The 20,454-nt window shown below is 36.2% G+C and overlaps 1 protein-coding gene across 1 annotated transcript in view; it reads left to right on the top strand.

Annotated features, from left to right (window-relative positions):
- Positions 1-20,454, top strand: part of GNAT3 (G protein subunit alpha transducin 3) — a 55,164-nt gene that overhangs the window by 8,017 nt on the left and 26,693 nt on the right. The window contains exon 2 of the mRNA XM_044245901.1: positions 15,248-15,290. Coding sequence (XP_044101836.1) covers positions 15,248-15,290 — 43 coding nt within the window. The remainder of the gene's footprint in view (positions 1-15,247; positions 15,291-20,454) is intronic.

Below are 20,454 nucleotides of genomic sequence, written 5' to 3'. Positions count from 1 at the left end.
TATACTCTTTTTTTTGGGCGGGGGCGGGGGAGAGGTCCAAAACCATCCCCGCTATGCTACGAGACAAAGATTTTATGAGAATGATTGAGGTAGGTGGGTCAACTAGGAAACTGTCACTATTTCACAAATACTTGCTAAGATTATAAATTAAAATGGAAATTACAAGTTTCAAAGTTAAGATTTGAAGGACATCCAGAGACAAGGTCAACAAAACTTGGTAGCTGACTTCATATGGGTTTTAAATGAGAAGAATGATTAAAGGTAGAATTGAAAATGGTGATCATTTTACTCATTGATATGTGAAAGGCAAAACAAAATTTAGGTTGGGGGAGATATGAAAGGAGAAATGATTTAGGACATTCAAATGGGTGATGTTTATAGCATAATGAAGTGGAGATATCTATTAAACAGAGGAAAATTTGGGTCTGGAAATTAGGAGGGACAACTCCAGTGAGCACTAGAGATTTGATACATTCAATCCTCTCTTTTCTCTTACCTAATTCTCAAATGTGTATAAAATAACCATGTAATTAACCAAGGCCTTTTTCTTTTCTTTTCTTTTTTTAAAGATTTTATTTATTCATTTGACAGAGAGAAATCACAAGTAGGTGGAGAGGCAGGCAGAGAGAGAGAGAGAGAGGGAAGCAGGCCCCCTGCTAAGCAGAGAGCCTGATGCGGGACTCGATCCCAGGACCCTGAGATCATGACCTGAGCCGAAGGCAGCGGCTTAACCCACTGAGCCACCCAGGTGCCCCCAAGGCCTTTTTTTTTTTTAAACTTTAGTATACAAAAAGGTGTGTGTGTGCCTGTTCCACAATTAATGAAGACTTAGACAAATCTATCATCTATGTTTCAGTTAAAATAGGCCTCTTTGGGGGAAAACCACAGTTTCCCTTTTCAGCCTACAATGTATAATAATAAGATAAGAAAGAAGACATATTTTTAAAATACTTGTCAAAATCCAAAAAGGCTCATATAATCTTTTAAATATTATATTTTTAAAACAAGTATAAAATTGGAAGTATTTAAATTTCATTAGAAAAGATAGTATATAACCATAATACTTCCCACAAATGAAACATGCTTAGTTTGCCTGATAAGGTGTTTTACAGATTTGTGATGTTTATAGTATTCTATCACAGAAATAGGAACTTAGCATACTATTAGTCACAGAAATGTATCTGACACTATAAGCATACTGATGTGATGCACCAACAAAACACAGTATTATATCATATTTATGCTTAAATATTTATGTTGAATCTAACCAGATAAGTACAGAATACTGGATATTATATAAGAAGTTACCCTACACTTTACAAAAATGCAAATGTCATGAAAACAAATTAAAAACAATATGACAATGGAAATATTCTGAAATTAAACAAATTTAAATAGCATAATAACCAGAGGGAATATATAAACATTAACTGGATTTTGGATCCAAGAAATATAAAAGGTATGAAAAAGATTTTTTGGAACAATCAGACAAACTTAAATATAGAATATATATTAGCTCACATTTTGGATTAATATCAATTTTCTCAAGCATGAAATCTTGTATCATGATTTTACAGGAAAAAATTACCTTATTCTTATGCATTCTGAAGTGTTTATGGGTCAAGTGTCTACTGTCAGAGGTTCAGCAAAACAAAGTATATTTTATATATATATATGTATATATAAATACATACATAACTATTTCATAGATGTACGAAAGAAAGGAAACATGACAAAACAAAAACTGGTGAATGGTGTAAAATATTGATTCTTAAGGAAGGATGGGAAGATGGTAGAGTAGGAGGATGCTCAGCTCATCTCCTACCTTGGACACACTAAGATAACATGTATACATATGCAACTAACTCTGGCAATGATCTGTAGACGTGCCAAACAGACCTTCCATAGTTAATTGTAGAGAGAAGTCCACACTGGAAAAGGTGGAGACACATCTGTGAACCAACCACGCCCAGTGAGACTACCATAAACAGGAGGGACACCACAAGTGCAGCAAAGCAAGAGGCTTAAATTCCACCCTGGCACCCCGGGAACTGGGAACTCACACTGGGAGGACAAGTTTCCATAAGGTCTGGCTTTCAAAACTAGTGGGGCTTAAATTTGAGAGGTTTTACAATTCATGGGGTTTAACCCTGACTACTTTAAAAATAAGTGGGCTTAACTCCAGGAGAGTCCAAAAACAATAGGAAACTGAGTCCCTGCCCTTAAAGAGCCTACCTACCACACAGTGCAAGCAGCCCCAGCAGGAACTGGCAGCATTCCAAAATGATTCCTGTCTTGGAGAAAAGGGAAGATAAGCCCCTACACCAGCATATCCACAATTACAGCATCCAAGCTTCATTGATGGCTGCACAGGGAGCAAGCACTGCCACTGGTGTGTCTGCACCCAATGCATTGCAGATGGCTGGGAAGAAAACAGGTGCAACTGAGTGACAATAGTCGGGTACATGCAGCGACACAAGAGCCACAAACCTCTGGATCATCTGGTTCTGGTGACCAGGGGGACACTGTGATACAGGGCACCAGAGGAACTCTTTCACACAAGGCCACTATTTTTGAAGACCAGGAAATATTGTTGATCACCCTATTGCATAGAAGCAAACACAGAGTTAGACAAAATGAAAGAATAAGACAAAAATCACAGCAAAAAAAAAAAAAAAAAAAAAGCTAAATGAAACAAAGATAAACAATATGTCTGGTAGACAATTCAAAGTAATTGTCATGAAGATACTCAGATGACTGGATAAATTCAGTGAGGTCTTTCACAAAGATACAAAATATAAAAATGAACCAGTCAGAGATGAACCATTCAGTAACTAAAATGAAAAAAAAAAAAAATACTCCAGAGGGAATCAATAGCAGATTAGAAGTTGCAGAAGAACAAATCAGCAATGTGGAAAAGAGTAATGGAAAGCAAGGAAGCTGAATAGCAAAGAGTAAAAAATGGAAATCAGTTAAGGGAACTCAGTGACATCATTAAGAGTGACAAACTCTAGGGGAAGAAACAGACATTTGGGACCAAAAATCACAGAAAGTCCCTAACAAGATTAACCCAAGGAGGTCCACGACAAGACATTTAGTAATTAAAATAGCAAAAAATAATGATAAAGAGAGCATTTTAAAAGCAGTTAGGAAAAAAGAAAACTGTTACATACAAGGGCAACCCCATTAGGCTATTTGCTGTTTTTCAGCCAAAACACTGGAGACCAGAAGAGAGTGGTATGATATACTCAAAGTACTGAAAGGCAAAAACCTGCAACCAAGAACACTATACCCAGCAAAGTTATCATTTGGGATAGGAGGAGAGATACAGAGCTTCCCAGAGGAACAAAGTCAGAGGAGTTCATTGCCACTAAATCAGCCTTACAAGTAATGCTAAAGGAAATTTTTGAGTGGAAATGAAAGGTCATAACTCGATGAAAATTATGAAAGGAAGGAAAAGATTTCACAGGTAAAAGTAAACATAGAGGAGAGGTAACGGATTAATAACATATAAATCCTGTGTTAAGGTTAAAACACAAAAGCAGTAAAATCAATTATATCTATAAAAAAGTCAAAGGATACAGAAATAAAAGATATTAAGTAAGACTTTATATACATAAAACATCAAAGGGGGAGAGAAAATTGCACGTTTTTAGAATGTGGTTGAACTTAATGATTATTAACTTAATATAGATTGCTCTACACGTAAGATGCTATATATGAACCTAAAGGGAATCACAAATCAAAAGCCTGTAACAGATACACAGAAAATAAAAAAAAAAAAAAAGAACTGAGGGATAACATTTAAAGAAAGCCATCAAATCACAAGGGATGAGGACAAGACAAGAAAGGAACCAAGAAGAACTATAAAAACAACAGGAAAACGATGAACAAAATGGCAATAAGTACATACCTAACAATAACTACTTTAAATATAAATGGACTAAATGTTCTAATCAAAAGATATGGGTGACCAAAGAGAATTAAAAAACAACAAAAGTCTGGGACCAGATGCCTTCAAAGGTAAATTCTACCAAACATTTAGAGTTAATATTTATTCTTCTGAACATCATCCAAAAAATACAAGAGGAAGGAAAACTTCCAAATGCCTTCTATGAGACCAGTATACTCTAATATCAAAACCAAAGACACCACACAAAAAACAAAAGGGGAGGGGGAAGAAAAAGAAAAAAGAAAAAGAACTACAGGCCCATACCTCTAATGAACTTTACAAGCAAAAGTCCTAAAAAAAATATTAAGTTAAATTCAACAATCCATTAAAAGAGTCATTCACCAGGATCAAGTGGAATTTATTTCAGGGATGCAAGGGTGGTTCAATATTCACAAAATCAATGTGATACATCACATTAATAAGAGAAAGGATAAAAAACATGATCATCTGAAAAAGCTTTTGACAAAATAATATCCATCCATGATAAGAACTTTCAACAAACAGGGAATATACTCAGTGGTGAATAACTAAAAACTTTTCCTCTAAGATCATGAACAAGATAAAGATATCCACTTCACTACTTTTATTCAACACAATACTAGAAGTTCTAGGTACAGTAATCAGACAAGAAAAAGAAATAAAAGGCATTCAACTGGTAAGGAAGAAGTAAGACTCACTATTTGCAGATGACATGTTACTCTGTGTATAAACCCCCAAAGGTTCCACCAAAAATATTACCAGAACTGATAAATGAATTCAGTAAATTTGTAGGATAGAAGATTAATATGCATAATCAGTTTCATTTCTATACACTAACAATGAAGTAGCAGAAAGAGAGACTTTTTTAAAAAAATACCATTTACAAATGCACTAAAAAGAATAAAATACCTAGGAATAAATTTTACCAAGGAGGTGAAAGACCTATACTCTGAAAACTATACAATATTGATGAAAAATTTGAAGACAACACAAAGCTATAGAAAGCTGTACCATGCTAATGCACTGAAAGAATGAATGCCATTAAAACGCCCATACTGCCCAAAGCAATCTACAGAGTCAAATGAATTTCTAGCAGAACACCAATAGTATTTTTCACAGAACTAGAATAAATTATCCTAAAATTTGTATGAAACTGCAAAGACCCTGAATAGCGAAAGTAATTTTAAGAAAGAACAAAGCTGGAGGCATCACAATCACAGATTTCATGATATGCTATTGAGCTTTAGTATTCAAACAGTATGGCACTGGCATAAAAATGGACAAATAGGTCAATGGTACAGGATAGAGAGCCAAGAAATAAATGCACACCTATATGAAAATTAATATCCCAAATGTATAAAGATCTTATACAACAACACCAAATCAGCATCCAATTAAAAAAATGCACAGAGAGGGACGCCTGCGTGGCTCAATTGGTTGGACGACTGCCTTCGGCTCAGGTCAGGATCCCGGAGTCCTGGGATCGAGTCCCGCATCGGGCTCCCAGCTCCATGGGGAGTCTGCTTCTCTCTCTGACCTTCTCCTTGCTCATGCTCTCTCTCACTGTCTCTCTCTCAAATAAATAAATAAAATCTTAAAAAAATGCACAGAGAACCTGAACATTTTTCCAAAGACCTACAGATGGCTAACAGACATGTTAAAAGATGCTCAACATCAGTAATCATCATTCACGAAGCAAATCAAAACCATAAAATGTAGGGAAATGCAAACCAAAAACCATGGTGACCTATCACCTCAGGCCTGTCAGAAACATTAGTATCAAAAAATGATAAGGGGTGCCTGGGTGGCTTGGTGGGCTAAAGCCTCTGCCTTTGGCTCGGGTCATGATCCCAGGGTTCTGGGATTGAGCCCCACATCAGGCTCTCTGCTCAGCAGGAAGCCTAATTCCTCCTCTCTCTCTCTCTCCCTGCCTCTCTGTCTACTTCTGATCTCTGTCAAATGGATAAATAAAATCTTAAAAAAAAAAAAAAAGATAAGAAATAACCATTGTTGGCAAGGATGTGGAAAAGGGAACCCTCATGTCCTACTGGTAGAATGGAAATTGGTGTAGCCACTATGGAAGACAGCTTGGAGTTTTCCCCCAAAATTAAAAGTAGCAATGTTGTATGATCCAGTAATTTCACTGCTGGATATTTATCCAAAGAAAATGAAAACACTAATTTGAAAAGACATATGCATCTGTCTATTTACTGCAACATCATTTACAAGAAGCAATATATAGTGTCTAATAGACACAAGTGTCTAATAGATAAATGGATAAAGAAGATGTGGTAAATACAATGCACTCTCACTCAGCCATAAAAAAGAATGAAATCTTGCCATCTGCAACATGAGTGGACCTAGAGATATTATGCTAAGTGAAACAAGTCAGAGAAAGATGCATACCATATGATTTCACTCATACGTGGAACCTAAAAAAACGAAACAAATGAACAAACAAAAACCAAACAGACTCTTAAATACAAAGAAGTGGTGGTTGCCAGTGGATGGGCAAAAGAGATAAAGAGAATTACAAACTTCCAGTTATAAACTAAGTAAGTCACAGAGATGAAAAGTACAGCATAGGGAATATAGTCAATACTACTGCAATATCATTGTATGGTGACAGATGATGATTATACCTATTTTGGTGAGCATTTATTATAAACTCAATATATACAATTGAGTAATGTACAGAATTGTTGAATCAATATGTTGTATACCTGAAACTAATATAACATTATACTTCAATTAAAAAAAATAAAATAGAGGTTTTCAATGAACTGTTTTCTCAAACTTCTGCAGGTTTTAAGATTATTAGAATAAAATGGAAAAATAAGTGTACACTGAGATATTGTTTATTATCTGGCAAAAGAAAATGTACAAATTTATCTTTTATCTAAAAATCCAGTATGGCTTTGTAAGTAAATCCTACCAATTACCTCATGAACAAATCACTTAAAATTACATAAAGAAAGAAGTACTTGTTAATGCATTCTTTGACAACTTAACAACAAAATTTAACCGACAGTTACAGGCCAATCTCCCTCTTCAGAAACATAAATACAAAGACCAAAGCCAATACTAGCAAGCTAACTCTAACAGTGCATAAAGTGTTAAAAAAAAAAAAAAGTGTGTATGGGGGGTTTGTTATCCCAAGCCTGCATGGTTGAAATAGTATTAGCACATAAATATCATTCACTAACTTACCACATTAAAAGAGAAAAAATCATTATAGTTATGATAGAAGCTGAACTAAACACAATAAACTTCTTTCATCTATTCCTGATAAAAACGCTTATCAAATAAGCTATAAAGGCAATCCCTTAACCAGACCAGCAGTATGTACAAAAACCTTCAATGGTTGCCACAGGTAACTACCGTCAGCTCTGTGTACTACTCGGCTAGCATTGTTAGCTGCACTGATGATGATTCAGGGACTTGACGCCGTTTCCTGCCCCTCACCCTTTCCTATTCAATGCTCTTACCACGGATTTGGGTGAAGGAGGATTTTCAGCATTTCACACTCAAATAAGATTCAGAGTTTGGCAACATAGAGTGACAAACAAAGTCAAAATTCTAGCTACCAGAATTCAACTACCAGAAATGACTGGTCCAAAAAAAAAAATGGAATTTAACCGAGATCTCCAACTGAGGTTTAAAATAGATGATGTGTGTGTAGTATGTGAAAAGGGTGGTGTGGAGTAAAAGTAGGAAAATCTTAACTTACTCCAAACTTAATATAGGTAAGGAATGTGATACAGTTACAGAAGGAAAAAAAAAAAAAAGAGGCGGCAAATGAATCATGGTCCGAATTAAGTGTTCTATTTAAAAACAAGCACCAAGGGCAAGGGCAGCCTAGGTTGCATTCCTATCCTGCTACATCAGAGTTATCAGTGCTGTTGATAAACCTCCTGATATTTACAGCACAATTTTCAGTACCAGTATTTCAAACACTGTTTTTCACCCAGCTCCGAGTGGAAGGGGTTGAAATATATGTTCTACAAGAAAGGATTAAAGGAACAGGACATATTAAACTGGAAGTCTCAGGAAAGAGAGAGAGCATGCTTTAATTAAAAGAAAGTGTTGAGAACTCACCGTAAGTTTAAATATGTCCTGCGTATTTCCTGTCTCTAAGTTAACCTGCCTAGACCTTAAGAGGTAGACATTAATAGCCCCATTTTGTAAAAGAAAAAAAACTGACTCTCGATTAAATTTTGATCAAGATACCCGAAGTCAGAAATAACTGTGAGCCTGTATTTAATTCCAAAGTGCTGATCACATTTTCCTACCCTCAGTCTAGACGATTTGAAGGGCTGTCATGTGGAAGAGACAGATAATTTTGTTGTTGCTCCGTAAGAAAGAGGAAGAGTCAGTGCAACAAAATTAAGTTGGTTCCAAAGGGGGACCCTAAAAACCTTCCATGCCTGCAGGCTATAAATGGATGAAAAGCATAGACTTCAACCCAGTATCTATGACAAGAACACTGCTTTCATCTTAATTCAAAATGAAGGAATTTAAAATAATTTACGTGTTCAAATCATATTGATATTGACATTACCAGAATTTATTTGAAAAAGCAACAACATTATAGCATTAACATAGGAGTCAGAAGATATAGTTTCTCTGTTTTAAGGTAGGTGTGGGACTTTGGGTGAGAATCACAATTTCTACTAGACCCATTTTTCTCATGCACAGAATGAAGAGATAGCATAGTTGGTTGATTTCTGAGGTTTTATGCTACTGCACAATTGTGTGATTTTTAAAACCACCTACAAGAAATCTTATGCAGGATAACAAGCTGAAGTGTTTATTCTTATTTTGCCTCTTTTAGCAAATGAACAATCAAGCCTAGAGTATGTTCAGCTGAAGTTCAGTTACAAGGATAGATACCATGTAGTTTTAACATTATTTTTAATATTTTCAATAAAAATATGGAATAAAATCTCTAATTCTTAGGAATAATGAGTATTAAAGCATGAGGCATAAACCTAAATATTTAATTATTTGAAACATCATCCACTTCCAAGAAATAAAATTCCCTTAGTACCCCTTGACCCAGAAAATAATTTTAGTAATTACCAGTTTGGAAGGCAGAGATTATTTCGGGACACCCTCAGCCTATGTGAACATGCTGTTTTGAGGTCTATATTTGACTCTGTAACATGATCTCATCGTACAAGAATGGAATGGTTATTGTGAACTAGGACCCAGAACGATTGTGAGAATGGGACTTGATCATTTATTTCGGAGGTCACTTTATAGAGTTTCAGATAATAAATGAGATTTTAGAGAGATTGACTTTTCTTCAGGAATTTTCCTGTTAATGCTATAGCTGACTGTAGTGGATGTTCATATAGAAGAGTAGGGTCACTACATTGAGCAAACAACAGTCCAGATATCCTTTGTAAAGTCTTCCAAAGACAATACTCATATTTCATATATAGGTTCATAAAAAAACCCCACATACTGTTTTTTAAACATGACTGATTATTCTGTTTACCCAAGAAAGGTCATCAATGATCATTTTATTATAAGATACCCTATAGACTCAGAAATAATTTTGGAAACATGCCAGATCTTAGTGCTGTATGATTACCAATTAAATATAATAGTCAGAAATGAGTTCCTTTTCTCAGTCTCATATTTTCTCCAAAGTTTTTTTTTTCCCAGTATTTCCATTCTGATTGAACAAAATGTAACACTAAATACACATGGCATGAATAAGCAAGAGAGTCTCTATTGGGCCCATTGGCTTTCTGCCCACATCCCTATGACCCTGTAGTTTTCCATATAGCAAAAGACTATATAGAAAATTATTTATAAATATAAATATAAATATAAATATGGAGAGATATTCTCCAAATCCATCACCTACAGAGGATGATGCTATAATTTCTTATGTCTACATCTACCATTAGAGAACATAAAACAAAACTACCAAGAACAGTTTTATAATCTTGCCAGATAATTTTTTAATTTTTCCAAAGTGATGCACAGCCTGAAGCAAAATAACAAATTTTCTAAAGTTGGCAAACCAAGATAGTGTACAAAGCTCATTGATTTTCTCTTACCACTGTTGCAAACAAACAATGCTCAGCCATGCAAAATAATACAGCCAGTTGTCTTCTGAAGATAGGTGAGGTGGTATTTTTAAATTTTTTTAAAAGATTTTATTTATGTGACAGAGAGAGAGGGATCACAAGTAGGCAGAGAGGCAGGCAGGGTGGGGGGTGGGGGAGCAGGCTCCCCGCCGAGCAGAGAGCAGGATGCAGGGCTTGATTCTAGGACCCTGAGATCATTACCTGAGCTGAAGGCAGAGGCTTAACCCACTGAGCCACCCAGACACCCCAAGAGATTATATATTTTTTTAAGATTAATTAATTTATTTATTTATTTGACAGACAGAAATCCAAGTAGGCAGAGAGGCAGGTAGAGTGAGAGGAAGAGAAGCAGGCTCCCTGCTGAACAGAGAGCCTGATGTGGGGCTCGATCCCAGGACCCTGGGATCATGACCTGAGCTGAAGGCAGAGGCTTTAACCTACTAAATCACCCAGGCACCCCCAAGAGGTGATTTTTTTTTTTCTAGGATTTTATTTATTTATTTGACAGAGATCACAAGTAGACAGAGAGGCAGGCAGAGAGAGAGAGGGGGGCAGCAGGCTTCCTGCTGAGCAGAGAGCCCGATGTGAGGCTGGATCCCAGGACCCTGGGATCATGACCTGAGCTGAAGGCAGAGGTTTTAACCCACTAAGCCACCCAGGTGCCCCCAAGAGGTGATATTTTAATGTGATTTTAATTTGCTCCACAAAAATTCTACCCTTGGACATAGCAGTTTCTAGTAAATGAGATGGTTTTGCCCCATCTGTCAGTTCATGTTTGATTACATCTTAGAAAGTCTACAAAGAAATATCAGCAAATTCATGTTGCTGATTTTGCATTTATCAAATTTTACACTGTGTGGTGTGGACCACACCAATATAAAGCCATAAGGAAAAGTATGCTGGAGGCTTACCCAAGGGGTACTCACTTATCCCCACCAGGCAATAAAATTTCATTTCCCATAACTTTGCCACTGATACCCTTACTATATAAGGTGAGCAGCTGTTTCAGATAAAACTAGATACAGTTAGGCTGAGACAATACAAATTCGCTGTGAAGTAGAATTAAATTTAGGTGTCACTACAGCTTAAGAAAATAGTGCCAATCAGGCAGAAATTTTGCAATGTGAAAAATATACAAGACAGAGGGCAAAATTTTATTTCCGAAGTATGAATTTACAGAATTCATTTATTCCATTGAAATTCTACGATTAGGCACTCTTCTACGTGCTTTAGATCCATCAGGGAACAAAACAAAGACCCCTGCCCTAGTGCAGTTGACCTCACAGCATTGGAAGACAGATAAGAAAAATTAAAAACAGCATGTGAGTAATTTGTAAATTTGTAGAATAAGGTAAGTGATAGGAAAAAGCAGAGTAGGGAAAACAGAATAAAGTGGGTGATAGTGGAAGTTAAAAAGTGAAACAGGGTAGTCAGGATCCTCCAATTTAATACATATCTTGATATAAATTTAAATAAAATTCTGAGATTGAGGGTTACAAAAAGTCATACTACTTTTGCTTACATAAAAACAGAGGTAAAACAAGGCAATTGACTGCCATGCTGGTAAGGGATATACGTTTATTAGTTTTCCTGCATTTTGATTTTTCCTGGGAAATTTTAAAACTGCCTTAGCTGTGCTACTTTGAAATCTGTCCAAAATTAACAGGCACGTTGAGACTTCGAAGATGTCCCATGACCCAGTTTTTGGAGCTGCCAGTAACCTATCACGCCCCTTGCTTCTCTTAAAGATACAGCAGTTAGGATAAGAAGACCAAAATATTTGACTCTTTGGTATTTTAGTTCAGGTCTTTGGTCAATACCATATTTTAACATCATATTTGCATGGATAAGGGTTAGTTGTAACCCAAGGATACATTGTAAAAAAATACAATTTCATATCAATTACAAAATACTGAATTTCCCCCAATACTTTCCAGATTTATAGGTGATTGTATCTTAATTTTATGAACAAATCTGTATTATCAGGCTTTGCCAACTCATGGTGACTCTGGTTTTCTCCTATCTATAAAATCCTCCTATCTATAAAATCAGAACATTCAAAGTTCAACTGGTTGCTCCTTCCCTACCTCCTCCTTCACAGAAAGATAAATACATAGATATTTATCCCATAGATAAATGCACTAAAGATAAATAGATATTTATCATATAAGTGCACTAAAAAGCATGTCTTTATATCCCATTTATGCTCCATACAATATGCCCTACATATTGCAGTAATTTTAACTAAATTCTCCCATCATTTTCTCTCAGGAGTCATATCCATTTTTAGACTCTTCATATGGCAGCCATCCTCACATTAGTCATCATTTTAATCAACACTCTTATATAAACAGTCTTGAGTCCCACTGCCTGCATTCACCCTACTGTTTAAAATATAGCTATAAAAACACAATATCCTACTTTATAAAGCACACATATATTAGTGATATTATGGTACTATTAGACCTTAAAAATTGGTGAAATGGATAATGACCTACAATGTTAATGTTCTAAGTTGGTGATGGTGTTTGTTTTTTAAACAAGATTATTGAGATAAAATCTACATATAATAAATTACAAATACGGAAAGGGTACAACTTGTAGAGTTTTTATAGACATACACACCCATGACATCATTGTTACCATAATTAAAGATGCCGAACATTTTCATCACCCCCAAATTTTCCTCACATGCCTTTACAATCCTTGCCTTTCTCCTCTCCCATGAGCAGGAACAACTAGTCTGCATTCTCACTATGCTTTGGTTTTACTTTCTAGAGTTTTATATAAGTGAAACAAATATACTAGGGACTATATGGGATAAATAAACTTTTTGTCTTCTGTCCCTCAGCATAAATATTTTAAGTTTATTTATGTTGTTGCATGAGCCAATAGTGTGTTCCTTTTTACTGCTTGTAGCATTTCATTCTAAAGATGGGCTACATTTTGTTCATCATCCCCATTAATGGACATTTGGGTATTACTGCTCTAGGGTTATGAAACAAAGCTGTTAATGGACATTCATGTCCAAATCCCTGTGAGGATGTATATTTTCATTTATTTGGAGTAAATGCCCGAGTGCAATGACTGGATCATATGACAGGTTTATGTGTTAAGATCTTAGGAGTTGCCAGCCGTATTCCAAAGTGGCTATACTATGTGGTTTTCTATCAGCAGTGTTAAGAGCCTTCCAGTTGCTCCACATCCTTGTTAGTACTTGGTATTGTGAATCTTTTAAATTTAGCCCAATTTACTGGATATGTAATGCCATCTCTTTATGGTGCCATTTGTACTTCCTTGATTACTAGCAATGTTGGGCATCTTTTCATAAGATTATTCGTCACATATCTTTTTTTGAGAAATGTCAGTTCAGGTTTTTTCCCAATTTTTATTGGATTTTTAGGTCTTCTCATTATGAATTGACAATAATTTTTATAAAACTAGGCACCTGTTCTTCACCTGACATACATGCTGTGAATGTTTCCTCCTAGTTAGTGGTTTGTCATCTCATTTTCTTGATACTGTCTTTTGGAGAGCAAATATTTTTAACAATGATCAAGTCCAATTTATCAATTTTCAACTTTTTGCTGTTCTGGGTTTTTTTTAATGTCTTATCTAAGGACATTTTGACTACTTCAAGTTTGAAAAGATTTTTTCATCTACATATTGCTCTAGAACTTTTAAGAGTTTCATTATATACAAAAACACATGCATGTTTATGAATCAATTCAATTAATTTTGGCCTATTGTCATATAAGTCAGTGTTGTTTTGCCACATGGACACACAGTTGCTCCAGCATCATTCCTCTGGTACATGTAGGGCATCTTGACACTCTTCTCTTTACAAAACACCACAGAATTTCTTTCATTCTTGGTTTCTTAAGTACATTGCTCTGTTTTATTTTGCAGGGTAGTTGGCAGATAAGTTCATGCTTATTGTATCATTACAGTCTTCTAATAATCTTGTGAGGTAAATTTCTTAGCTTATAGGTAAGGAAATTAAGGGGCTAAGGAATTTACCAAAGATAGCGCAGCTACACACAAACACACATGTGTGCACACATGGGGACAGAGCCAAACCCTCAAACTTAGGTCACTTCATTCCAGTACTTCTTGGGTTCCGTTTCCCAAGTCAACACTCATATTAATGGCAAAGGACACTCCAGAAATATGCTCAAAAGGCCTTGAGACATAGCTGGAAATAATCGAATTTTTTCATCAAAGTTTCCCTTTATATTTTAAAAATCATGTGAATTTTGGGGTACCAGGGTAGTTCATTTGGTTAAGCAGCTGCCTTTTGTTCAGGTCATGATTCTGGGTTCCTGGGATCTACCCCTGCATCAGGCTCCCTGCTCAGCAGGAAGTTTGCTTCTCCTTCCCCCTCTGCCCCTTCCCCCTGCTCATTCTCTAATAAATAAAATCTTTTTTAGAAATCACGTGACTTTCCCATCTCTTTATACAATGTTTGCCAAACATACCAAAATAAAGTTGTATATTGTATATCATCAACTAAAATAAATGTTCCAGGTAAATGCGACTGGTACTCTATGTTATCACTGCCACCCCTGTTCCTTCCCATGGAGTGTGTAATGGATTTTCAGATACTCCTGCATCATTGTTATCTGCAGACTCTTTAGGTTTGCTTAGTGTTGTGTTATTAACTTTCCTTTAAGCAGAATATACCTATGTATGAAGATAAACACAATAATAAAGACAAGAGTCCATTCTTCAATTAGGATAGGCTTCAAACAGTTCTGGAAATAAAAGACAATCATCTGGTGTTCTTTCTTTACTGCTATTTAATCAAACACGATATATGAGGAGACATCCTGGGAGACATTTTCTAGAGACTGCAAAGTTGGGACCACTTTCCTTGGGGTGCAAACCCAGGGGATAGAGCTTTCCAAATTATGTTCAATGCAATAATTTCATTTCCCTGAGAATATACATTTCTTGTTTTAGAAGATACCCTTTACCTTGAAGCCAGACCTATAGCTGGATTTAACATCAATATAGAAGGGTTTTATTTTCTTCTGCCGTCCTGAAAAGTAGGCAGCTAATTCCTTTCAAGATTTGATGGAGATTATTTTCCTTCTTTATATAGGAGAGCTATCCGGTCAAGATTTACCCATGAGAAAATGACAACCCCAGGTTTTAGTATCTATATGAATTTAGTGTAGCAATTGATAACACTCCTCTCTTTTCGTTTCAGGTGCGGGAGAATCTGGAAAAAGTACAATCGTTAAACAAATGAAGTAGGTATACACTACTTTATATGTTTGATATTTGAAGGCTGTCTGTGTACTTGATCAGTCTGAAAAGAAATACTTTGGGAAACTCTGACAGATGGTCTGTACATGTAGTTACTGGCAGAGCTGTCTCATTTGCCGGGTGAGCCTCTCTCCTATCCTTTCGCAGGGAGCGTAACTGATGTGTGATATTGTAATTTCCATTTTTCTTTTAAATTTTGCCTCTCAACAAGATGCACACTCAAAGAAGTCATGTTTTAAATATATTCATCTGGGCATAATCTAGAACTTCGGTATTGTGGGGATAAGCCATCAACATTTCAAAATATGTCCATCAATGACCCATTTGAATTTAGGAGGAAATGGTATTTTAAACCTAAATTGACATTTTTGCCTGCCTGGGAATAAAGTGCTTATTCAAAGTTATTACTAACATGGATTTCAATTTATCTTTGTACTTCTTTTCTCTATTTTTTTCTTTGTATAATGAAATAAATAGACATGGATTTCTTAATGAGACAACAAACAAAAAACTCTAAAATTCAAGAATATAATGTCTAAATGAATAAAATTTACATTGGTAAGGGGAAGGGATTATGTAAAGCCCTTTAAGTGATGTAAAGCCTTTTAAGTGATGGCTCCATCACTGCTGGAGAATTTTGAAGGACAACTCTTGCCATAGGAGAAGAAGATAGTCCTTTTTTTTGGCTTATTTGTCGTTCCATGTTGGAGGATCTTGTCCTTTGGAATATGTCACACGAGGGTTCCATCCCAGTCAATGATATGATTGTCTATTTAGAATCTAAATCACTAGTTTTTTTTTTCTTTCCTTTCAGGTAATAAGGTCATGTAAGTTCCATACCAACAATTATTTAAGTCTCACTTTTGGAATTTTCTGACACATGTACTTGCAACCAAATTTTTTACCTTTTCTTCTGTCTTTAAAGAACAGGACGGGGGCACCTGGGTGGCTCAGTGGGTTAAGCCGCTGCCTTTGGCTCGGGTCATGATATCAGGGTCCTGGGATCGAGTCCCACATCGGGCTCTCTGCTCAGCAGGGAGCCTGCTTCCCTCTCTCTCTCTCTGACTGCCTCTCTCTCCGTCTACTTGTGATCTCTCTCTGTCAAATAAATAAATAAAATCTTTAAAAAAAAAAAGAACAGGACCCTGGTCTCTCCTGATCATTGTTCAGACTGCTCCATCCATTCATGCAAATCATCTCATACCCCCATCACACTCCCACTGTGTTCACCTGTTCTTTTCTTTCAGTTCTAATCATGCTGGAGTTCCTCCTATCCTATTTACCTCTCCATTCTCTATGAAGTTAAATGCAGTAAAGCAAAAAATAAACAGTTATTTGACTATCTAAAAATTGAACACTTTAAATATATCAAACCATAATAAAATTTAAAAAGAGAACTAGGAAAAAAAACTATAATAAATATGATAAGTGACTGTCATAATATAAAAAGAGTCATATAGACTGCTAAGAAAAATAAGCTGCCCAATACATATAGATGGGAAGAGATTATGAACAGACAGTTCACACAAGACAAAATTCAAATATCTATTTAAAGCAATATAATGAGGGGCACCTGGGTGGCTCAGTGGTTAAGCTTCTGCCTTAGGCTCTGGTCACGATCTCAGGGTCCTGGGATCGGGCCCCACATCGGGCTCTCTGCTCAGTGGGGAGCCTGCTTCTCCCTCTCTCTCTGCCTGCCTCTCTGCCTACATGTATTCTCTCTCTCTCTCTTTCTGTCAAATAAACAAATAAATAAAGCAATAATGAGCTATTCTTCATCTTGGTAAATTAGCAAACAATTTTTTTTAATTTTAATTTTTTTTAATTTCTTCTCGGCATAACAGAATTCATTGTTTTTGCACCACACCCAGTGCTCCATGCAATATGTGTCCTCCTTAATACCCACCACCTGGCTCCCCCAACCTCCCACCACCCCCCTGCCCCTTCAAAACCCTCAGGTTGTTTTTCAGAGTCCATAGTTTCTCATGGTTCACCTCCCCTTCCAATTTCCCTCAACTCCCTTCTCCTCTCCATCTCCCTATGTCCTCCATGTTATTTGTTATGCTACACAAATAAGTGAAACCATATTAGCAAACAATTTTAAATAATATTACCCAATAAGGGTGAGGCTTTGAGAACTTAATATTTCTCATTACTACTAATAAAATTATTTGTTATAGCAAATCTGTAGAAATAATTTTTCAATCAAACTAGAAACCTAGGAAAATAATAACTTCTGATATAAATAGGTCTCTGAGAATTCTAGTAAAATAATTTAAATTTGAAAAATCACAAAAGTAAAATGACATAAACATGAAAATACGAACGTTATACACCAAGAGGTTTAAATTAGTCTTATTTAAAATAGAGAAATAAGAGAGAGATTAAAGTACCCTAAATTAAAATAAAACACAAGGAAACAGTTTGCAAAAGTGTAGGATCAGTTTTCAATTGCAATATTTTGCATCCATTACAAGTTTCATGTACATGAGAAAGTTGTAATAGAAAATACTTAAATTAACTGAAAAACTAAGAAAACTAAGACCCAAAACTGCATGCACATTTTACCTCAACTATGACAAAATACAGTTTTTTAAAAGGAATAATATAGGCCAATATTCAATGATAGTTATTTCTCAATATTGGGATTTAAAGTTACACTGCACCTTCATTTTGAATACTGCTGGGCTTTTCACATTTTCTGCAAGGAGCAAGCACTGCTTCTGTTATTAAGGGAGTCTCCTCGTTACCTCCTCCTTCCTTCCTTTCTTCAGTTGACTCTGTGAAGACTAGTCTGCCTTAACTCTCTTCACTCTTCCACCTTCCATTTACCCTTAAACGATTCTCATCACTGCTGCCTTTGGCTTGCCACATCAATTGCCCTTAATAGCATTAATATTATCTCCAATTGCCATTTTGTCTGAAATGCTCATGAGTTCCTATTTTAATTCCATTCGACTCCACTGGACTTTTCTCTTCTAAAACGTCACCCTGACTTTTGGAATAACTCCTAGTTTATGTCCTAATTGCCTGCTTGATTCTCAGATTCCACCTAACTGCTGGTGTCTCTAATGCACTTGGCCCCCTTCGCTTACTCTATAGGTTCAAATGAAAACTGCTAAGATACAATGATTTTCCCTCTCATCTTCAAGCAGACTTCCCAGATTATTTCTTTCACATTCACTCTGTATAAATTAGGGAAGCAGGAATATCTACCTCCATATTCTATGGATAGGTCCAAATCAGAATAAACAATGCTAAGTTATCTCCCCAGCTGGCCTCCATGCCCCTACATTGAATTACAGCAGCTGCAGCCTCTAAAGCAATTAATCCGGGTGTAGATATGCTGACATTCACTTTCTCAGTTTTGCCACATCTAAATAACTTTCGTCTTCGAGGGTGTCACTTATCCCTATTGTCACTGCCTTAGCTTAAAAACCTCGAATTTCTGAACTGGATTAATACAATATCCTGCAAAACACTTTTTCCCTCCCTCTTCTTTCTTCCACTGCAGTATCCACACCAACACCAACGGATTTCTTTAAAAAGAAAACTTATCTCTTTCCTGAACTGTACTCTTCATGAACTGTCAAGAACAGACTCCTTGAAGGAAGCACAAGGCACTTTAGAATCCAGCTCTTATCTCTCTCTTCATTCTCAGGTCCCCTGACTTCCCCCTTCCTGCTTTCTACACCCAGAAATCCTGAACTCACATAGTTCTGCCGACTACAGAAGACAGGACAGCTTAGCGTCTAAAATCACAGGCTCCCAAATCAGAGTGCGTACCACATACTGAATATGTACCACATACTGAATAAGTTAGGGGTAGTTCCTTCATTTATCTGTGCCTCCATTTCTTCCCGGTAAAATGTAGGTAATAATTTTACCTTCTTTAAAGGACTTACTGCAAGAAATGAGAAGACATATAAGCACTTAACACAGTTCTTGGCACACACTGAAAGCTTGATCACTGTAACCATCTATTTGGTCACAACGGATCCATCTGCCTAGAATGTTCTTCCTTTTAACTATCTGGAAATAACAACTTCTCCTTGAAAACTCAACTGATCATCGTTGCTCCCAGGCAGTCTCTCGTGATCCCTTATACCTACTCCCAAAGTTTATCGCTTTTTCTTTTCTAGTTTATTGGACCACATGCAGACATTGTTGCTAAATACTATCACACTGCACAGAAATGGATTTTATGCTCTACCCTTCCGAAATCTACTACTGTCCAATAGAACATTCTATGGTGACAGGGAGATTCTCTTTCTGTGCTCTCCAATATGGCAGCTCCGAGTCATATGAGGCCATTAAGCATTTGAAATGTGGCTGGTGTGAATGAGGAATTTAATTTTAATTAACAGCTGGTGGCTACTATATTGGACAATAGAGCTCTAGCCTATAGGTTTTTGGGGAGGAGAGAAAGTAAAACTCATTCATTCTTTTCAGCACATAATACCCCATGTTGCAGAAATGCCCATTAAAAGCTCATTAATTGGCACAGATTTAGGAATCAACTGCAAGTACAAAGCTCTATCTCACAGAAATGTATTTATGCAGTCCCAGAAAAACAAGGTTGCTTAAAGTCCTACTACAGCTGGATTTTTTTTAAAGTATGCCTTTACCATTTTGCCTTGTGATGTTTCATTAACCTATGATGAAAGGATAGGAATCAGAACTTGTTCCAGAAAGAAATCCTAAATGCCCCAAGTTTACTGTTAACTACCGTTTTAATTTAGTAACTAAAATAACTTCCCAATTTCAGTTTTTGAAAAAGAACTGAGATTTCTTTTTTTTTTAAGATTTTTTTTATTTATTTATTTGATAGACAGAGATGACAAGTAGGCAGAGAGACAGGCAGAGAGACAGGAGGAAGCAGGCTCTCCACGGAGCAGAGAGCCCGATGCAGGGCTTGATCCCAGGACCCTGGGATCATGACCTGAGCCGAAGGCAGAGGCTTTAACCCACTGAGCCACCCAGGTGCCCCAGAACTGAGATTTCTTTAATAAACTTATTCTTGATCTATCCACAAAGATATTTTAACTGCATTTTTCTACAACCTTTAGTTGTCTGCTTTATTTACTCATTAAAGTTATATGTTTAATCCAACAAGATAAACATGGCCATGCTTAAAATAGAAATATA

This window comes from Neovison vison, chromosome 4, assembly GCF_020171115.1.
Source record: "Neovison vison isolate M4711 chromosome 4, ASM_NN_V1, whole genome shotgun sequence".
In the NCBI taxonomy this organism is placed as follows: Eukaryota; Metazoa; Chordata; class Mammalia; order Carnivora; family Mustelidae; genus Neogale; species Neogale vison.
This window is presented reverse-complemented; position numbering and strand designations above follow the sequence as displayed.